The sequence below is a fragment of the Culex pipiens genome, chromosome 1, assembly GCF_016801865.2.
Source record: "Culex pipiens pallens isolate TS chromosome 1, TS_CPP_V2, whole genome shotgun sequence".
NCBI classification, from domain to species: domain Eukaryota; kingdom Metazoa; phylum Arthropoda; class Insecta; order Diptera; family Culicidae; genus Culex; species Culex pipiens.
The window spans coordinates 34,853,476-34,861,367 of record NC_068937.1 but is presented as its reverse complement, the minus strand read 5'-3'; the positions used below and the strand labels follow the sequence as shown (position 1 = coordinate 34,861,367).

General features: G+C 38.8%; 1 protein-coding gene across 1 annotated transcript; it reads left to right on the top strand.

Annotated features, from left to right (window-relative positions):
* The first annotated feature begins 201 nt into the window (after positions 1-201).
* Positions 202-7,532, top strand: LOC120418124 (uncharacterized). Its single transcript, XM_039580402.1, has 2 exons — positions 202-657; positions 7,503-7,532. The coding sequence occupies exons 1-2, from the start codon at positions 202-204 to the stop codon at positions 7,530-7,532; spliced, it is 486 nt and encodes a 161-aa protein (XP_039436336.1).
* The last annotated feature ends 360 nt before the right edge of the window (positions 7,533-7,892 follow it).

Genomic DNA, 7,892 nt, shown 5'->3' with positions numbered 1-7,892 from the left:
TTTCAATGTTATAACATGACACATTCGTGTTATTTTACGATCTTTACGAAACCAATATTTTGAATTTTGAATCAAAAATAATATTTTAAAGGGCCAAATCTTCAATATTACGCCCTTTTTTCAGTCGGCTACAATACACGGTGCCTATCAGACGTGCTACCTCCTCGCAGCAATTTATTTTGTTTTCGTGCAGGCTTAGAAATGAGCACAACTCGAAAAAACACGATCTTCGTGGACTTTGGAGTCCTCCCAGCTCGACCACCGCTGGATTCCATAAAAACCTTTGTGGAAAAAAGTATGGGCCTTAATCCTGCCGGGTTTAAGTGCCTTCAACTGCACAACACCCGGAACGGCATCCTCATCGAGATGGCTGATCTAGCAACAGCCATCAAAGTAGCAGCAGACAACAACATGAAGCACGCGCTCCGTTCGGGTGAGAAGAATTTCCAGATTCCGGTGTACGTTGACGACAACGCCGTCTACGTCCGGGTCCACGGTCTTCCGCCGGGAATGCCCAACGACGACATCGCTGACGGAATGGCGCAGTACGGCGAGGTGCTATCCGTTACGGACGACGTTTGGAAGAACTTCTTCCCTGGGATTCCAAACAGTGTGCGGGTCCTGAGGATGAAACTTACCAAGCCGGTTCCGTCATACGTGAGCATCAAAAAAATAAGCCCTTTGGAAATGTTGATTTTGATTTTGTGAAAAATTTAGTATTTTCAAAAAAAATAATCTAAAACAGTAAATGCATACATTATGTTTTTGTTCCGATTTTTAACAACGATTCTACAACATCTGCGCGACCCTTTCATTAAGGAAATGCACTCCATCATGTGTCCCCTCCCGTTTTGTGTGGGGGTGCGGTGATGGTAATCGTTGTCACCCAAAGACAATGAATGAAACAAAGCCCGGTGAAAAAATATAAAAAAGCGATAAAAACACCAAATTCTGCTGCAACCGTTATAAAAACACAACCCGTGTGAATCTGGTGGTAGAGGTGGTGGTGAGAGCTTTTACGCGTTTTCAGCACCCCTAAATAGGGTGACCAACTTAGCACTTGCACCTAGTCACTTTTTTCCAATGAATAAAAATTGTTTAAAACAAATTTGACCTTGTCCCTTAAAACTGTAGGTTTTTTACTTTCAAAAAGATCCCGCCACTCTATCCGGCTCACATAACAAGATGAAAAGAACTGGCCAAGCAAACGATAATGAACGATAATGGATAAAATATTCATTCAGGGACCCCCGGCCAGGCATCCCGACCTTGGCCGATGGCCGCGAATAAGAAGAGAGGGGGAGGGGGGTAAATCCCAACGTCCCTGGACCATTTTCGGCAGGGATCACAAACACTTCGGTGAGGAGAATTTCGGGCGGAGGGGGCACAATCGGAATTGTATTCCGGTGTAAAAAGGTCCTGTTGCGCCGGCGGCTGTTGTCTGGAGGACCCCGGGGCCACGTGCGAGTGTTTATTCGAGATGATTTCACTTCCTGGCGGCGGTTTCGGCCAACATTGGCACACGTACGACTCGGAAGCTATTTCTCTGGGTTTTTGTTTCGGGCGTTATTGTAGTAAGCGGGAATTGCGTGATAAATATTTGAAATCGGAGTCGGAGTTTCTTTTTTTTCCCGGGCCAAATTCACCCGAAAAGGTAGGTCGTGGTAGGCGGAGGCCAGAATATGCCCGTGAGGTGAATTATTGTGATTAATATTGCTGAACGGTTTCGGGCTGGAATGGTGAGTGGAGTGCGTGTGTTTCAGGCATGATGATGATGATGAGGGCCAGTAAATGAGATGAATAATAGCACACATTTCGCCTCAATTTTGGGTCAAGTGGGACAGAGTATCATGCTTTCATTATAGGCTATCGATTATTTCTGTTTTATAGTGTGTTTTTTTTTTCGTTGCATATTTTTACTGCGTTCGAAACACTTGAAATTCAATTGAATTGAGCAAAATAATTGCTGTATTGCTCTTCTACTTTTTTATTCAATTCATTAATAAAAATTATAAGGGCATATTTCCGTGTTTGGAAATACCAAACAAATCTGTCAATCGTTTCAACATTTTCTTAAAATGACTTTCAACCTACATGTTCAAAGAACATATGATTTAAGTTTATTGCAAAAAAAAACTACACTGCAAATCGGTGAAGAAGGAAATCCAAAGTTTCTATCTTTAGAGGGCTGTTCCTCAGCAATGGTTAGGTTTATTCTGAGGTTTACAATAATAAAAAAAATTGTACGAGATGTTGATAAATCACAGAAATGGAGAATGGTCCAAAACCCCGTTGTAAAGCATAAACTGAAGGTAAATTTTAATCGTATTTCTTGAAAATATCTTATAAAAACTAACCAGACAAAGTCTTTTGGTGAAATAGTTGCAAAGATATGAGTAAAAGATAAACAAAAAAGATTTATTATTGCAATTCCGTCGTAAAACTACATAGGGGAAAGTGGGGCAAGAGGAACAATCGCTCGTACGCTCGTTAATCTTAAAATTTCGGTATTTCTAGTATGAGATTTTTTTACTAGCAATGCAAGTAGTTGATTCTACTACCATATAACCATCATAATGACGTAATCGCCACGGGATTGAATGAACCTTTGTTTTCTTACACATTTGGAAAGCACAAAATAAGGCCTAGGGTTCGTTTTTAAGTTCATTTTATTAAAATTCATTTTATCCTAGGTCAATAGTGTCCCATTGATGATTTGCACCTATTATAAATTTGTTGAGAGCTTTCAAAAAATCTTATTTATGTGTGGCAAGTGTACTATATAGATTTTTTGTATAGAAAAAAATTACGAGTTTCAGCAACAACATATTTTATTGGGAAATAAATAAATAAAAGAAGTTAAAAACTGATTAAAAAAATGTCCATACTAATTACAGTATTGAAAATTTTCCATTAATCTTTTAAATATTTTTTTTTCTAGAATCAATTATCAGTAAAATATTATTATTTCATGTAAAAATTACAGAAATGCATACATTCCAATCTGATGTGTTTAAGTAATAACAGTTCAATTGTTAGCTAATTAACACGATGTTTCATGCATTGTTTCTCTTGCCCCAACGGGTTGAGATGACTCTAGAGTTTTTTTAAAAAAAAAAGGTTCTATAAACCAAATTTCGATTTTTTGCTTTTTGGGTGTTTTTAGAACCGCCTCGAGTCAGGGGTATTTGATTCTTTTCCCACTAGTTGAGTAGAACGTAATTTTAAAATCTTTTTTTATAGTGAAAAACAGGATTTTTTTTGGTACAATCCGCACCACAGGGTTTTCTGTTAACTATCGATTGAAAGTCGAGACCAAATGTGTTCTCAGTTGACATGAAATTTTCCATATTTTGATTCGTCATGTGCAAACAAATAGGAAAACTAGCAAGCTTTGTTTTGTACAAAGAGCACAGAAGCATCGATTTGTTGAGCTTTAAAATTTAATGTACAAATAATATTGATATGGGATTCCTTGCAGCATTAGCTTAAAGCATATGAATTTAGGAATGTCACATGATAAACGGTGAAGAGGAAGCAGAAAAAAATAAAAAAAACTGCTAAAATTACAGGGAAAAGAAAAATTCGGATTTTCTATGTTCATAAAACCTTTAAAAAAAACTCTAGGAATTTTTCAATGTGTTTTTACCTTAATTTTAATTTAAAAGTGGAATGACAAAACAATAACTAAAACTGAAAAAATACATAAAAATGTAAATTTAGACCCACAAATATAAACATTCTTGAAAAACTAAATATTTGAAAAGACAATAAACCATTTAAAAAAATCTATAAAACTAATGCAAATTTTAAGTTTTTGCACAGTTCTCAACAGCAAAAACAGCTAACTGAGAAAAACGCAACTTTTCAGCATCCATTTCAGTGCTGAAAAGTAGAACTTTTCATAATAACAATTAATTTTTAAGATATTTTGCATATGTTTAAAGAATCATAACTGAAATCATGCCTTACCGATTTTGGCATGCTTTTTGCTTATTGAAAATATCGTGCATAATTTGATATTTTTATGTTATATTATGAATAGAAAAGCGTACATTTAGCATTAAACACCTCGATATCTTTGAAATTGATCTCGGTAAACGCTTCAGTTTCGTCAAGGTGTGATACACAGTAAAAAAGTTACGGATATTTTACATCTGGGGATACTGACAAATTTTTGTGTCATTTTTTATGTGTAATTTTGCATCAGAAATTGCCGAAATTTACATCCGTTTCTGTTGTATTTCACATGTTGACACATTATTTTGGAAAAATTACTCAAAAAGAGGTATTATTTTAAGCAACCATGCGCACCCACCCCAAAAAAAAGTGGGTGCGCATGGTTGCTTAAGATAATTCCATACCATTTACAACAACAAACATTCGCTGAAAATTCACTAAAATTCGTGTAGGGAGCTCATATCTATCATCTTCTTGTGGAGTTGTGTTATTTTATGAAATTTGATGTAATATTACATGCAGAATAATGTAAGTATCCAATCAGTATGGTATCAGTCAGTATCAGTCCTTTTTGACCGGAATTTTATAGCTGATGTTGGCGGTAATCCTACCCACTCTTCAATAGCTAGCAAAGGCGTAATCTTCTCCGTGAGCATGTAATATTAAAATAATTACGTGCATGCGTTTGCATGTGAATTTACCAGTTTTTTGGCTGTGTACCAGTGTCTGTTAAGGGTCAATTTGTATTGCTAAACTTTACTATCCCGTGCATTTTCACCATAACTCAAGAAATTTAGTTGAACAAAATGAAACAAAAATTAAAAATAGATTTAGTTTATTTTTTTTTTTTTCATTGTCAAGTTGCTTGTTTTACTCGCAACGGACAGCTCTCCATTGTCCTTGCTTAAATTTTGGCAAAGCTCTCTGTTTTTATTTTGAATTTTTTTTGTTGTTGCTCGCCGAGTTCCCCACGTCTGGTGGATCGTTATTTTCTCGTTATGACTTTATTATGAAAAAGATGGCCCATTTTCACTTTCTTTTAACGGGCGGCGGCGGCTGCTGCTGGGCTTGACTTTTTGTTTGCACGTGTCTGCCGCGTGTAACGCGTTGGTTGTTGGTTTTGCTCTCAAATTGGGGTCTGGTTTTTTGGCTTTGCCACGCGCTGATGTAGAAAATAACGTCAAATTAAATTAAAGCGAGTTCGATTTAAGTCAATTTGTACTGCGTGCTGTTTGAGACGGCTGCCACTTTGCGATTAGGCCAGACTGAGGGAATGATGAACATTACACGGTATTCAGACTAATTTCAGGGTTTTTTATTTATCTCTATTCACAAGCATGTATCAAAATTCAGAATTAGTGATGGAATTAACCCAAATTTCCATTCAATCATTTAACAACTCTCAAAAGCACATCAATGAGTACACGATATTTTGAAGAATCTCTCTCTCATTCCCTTTACTTCACTAGAGGCGTCTGAAGTTTAGCGTTCGAATGTATTAGTGAGATCTAAATTCCTCCCAAAAATCTCAAAACTCGTTGAGATAATCGATCGCTTTTCAATTTCTCTCTCAGTGAATGTTCAATTAATCAATTTTGTTGAAGATTCTGGTTGAAATAGTCAATAATGCTTTGTTCATTCGAATACAAGCCAATATTTCTTCCCAACAATATCAAGTAGTCTCAACGGACTACAAACATTTGCTCTCGTTAGTGTTGGAGGCTCTTGTGTTACAAAACCCCAACCGAAATGCATAGTGCGTTTCGACTTTGTGTCTTGTATTTCCCTCCACAACCACATCGTTGGCCGTTGGTGTCCAAATGCTAATTCCTCTTCGAATTGAAAAGGGACCGATTTCCCAAACGTCCCTTCGGTGGACCGGACACTCTCGATTCGACTGGACTCGTGTGAATGTTCCAGGATAACGTATCAATTTGTCATCTCCCAAAGCCACACTCTCGCACAACGTCGTGGTTGTGCTAGCTGGTCGCACGGTGATTTTGGGGCAAATTTTGTACAGCTTTCAATAACTGACATTTGACCATAGATCCTAAAAATTCGATATCAATCCTGAGATTTTCAATAGAATTCATGAAAAAAGAAGTTTCGAACGGATCGCTCTATCATCGTGCAAGTGCGACAACTGTTCAAAGGGAATTTAAACAGAGGACGTTTTGTCATACGTGCATGCCCGACTCTATAAACATTTTTTATTATAGCTCAAGACTCCGGCAACCAAATTCAACCAAACTTTGGGACTTTTGGAACTTGGGACTTGGGACTTGGGACTTGGGACTTGGGACTTGGGACTTGGGACTTGGGACTTGGGACTTGGGACTTGGGACTTGGGACTTGGGACTTGGGACTTGGGACTTGGGACTTGGGACTTGGGACTTGGGACTTGGGACTTGGGACTTGGGACTTGGGACTTGGGACTTGGGACTTGGGACTTGGGACTTGGGACTTGGGACTTGGGACTTGGGACTTGGAACTTGGGACTTGGGACTTGGGACTTGGGATTTGGGACTTGAGACTTGGGACTTGGGACTTGGGACTTGGGACTTGGGACTTGGGACTTGGGACTTGGGACTTGGGACTTGGGACTTGGGACTTGGGACTTGGGACTTGGGACTTGGGACTTGGGACTTGGGACTTGGGACTTGGGACTTGGGACTTGGGACTTGGGACTTGGGACTTGGGACTTGGGACTTGGGACTTGGGACTTGGGACTTGGGACTTGGGACTTGGGACTTGGGACTTGGGACTTGGGACTTGGGACTTGGGACTTGGGACTTGGGACTTGGGACTTGGGACTTGGGACTTGGGACTTGGGACTTGCGACTTGGGACTTGGGACTTGGGACTTGGGACTTGGGACTTGGGACTTGGGACTTGGAACTTGAAACTTGGAACTTGGAACTTGGAACTTGGAACTTGGAACTTGGAACTAGGAGCTTGAAACTTGGAACTTGGAACTTGGAACTTGGAACTTGGAACTTGGAACTTGGAACTTGAAACTTGGAACTTGGAACTTGGAACTTGGGACTTGGGACTTTTTCTCGAAACGTCAAAAGTGACCTGTGACAAGACAGCACGATTACGACGACATGTAGAGAAAGACAGACAGATACATTTATGCACTACTCTCGAGGATACGCTGGTGGACCATAATTGTTTTCATCGGTGTGAGTGCGGGGAACCTGCCCAGCCAATCCGTCGGAAATCGTTGGAACGAAGCGAGATTCCGATGGAAAATTGACCATTGTTTTCTTTGGAGAAGAGCTTTTGGGTGACCGTCAAGTTGAAGATTCTTTGGAGATTGTAAAAAAAGTGAAAATTATGAAGATTTAATTTTTAATTTTCTAAATTATTTGTCAAAATTGAAATAAAGATTTCAATTTTGGTTATCATTTTACAAAACAAAATTACAGAGAAACCCCCAGAAGCTCCCAGTTTTGAGTTACAACCGGAGTTGCAATGAAACCGTACCAAAATCGAGAAACAAATTGACAATAACACTATCGGATTGAATTCTTATCGAAGACCACCCTGTGGCAAGCGGAGCAGGAGTAAATGCACGTTTTCCCAGCTGGCTTTTCACAGTGGTGGAAAGTCTTTCCTAGTCCTAGGGCATAAGTGTGTGGAAGGAGGATGACTGGAACTGACTGGCGTGTGCAGTTCAAGCTTTTCATTTGAGTGGTTTTTGCTGCAAATGTAAAGCCATGCCGGACACTGTGAGATCTGGATTTGGGCAAAAGTAATTTTTTGAATTTTCAGTTGAACGTAAAATTTTTACCTTAAATTTAAGTTTTAATTTTAAAATTCTACAACAGCTTAAAATTTAAATGAAAACGTGATTGAGTGAGTAATTGAGTGAGTGATTGAGTGAGTGATTGAGTGAGTGATTGAGTTAGTGATTGAGTCAGTGATTGA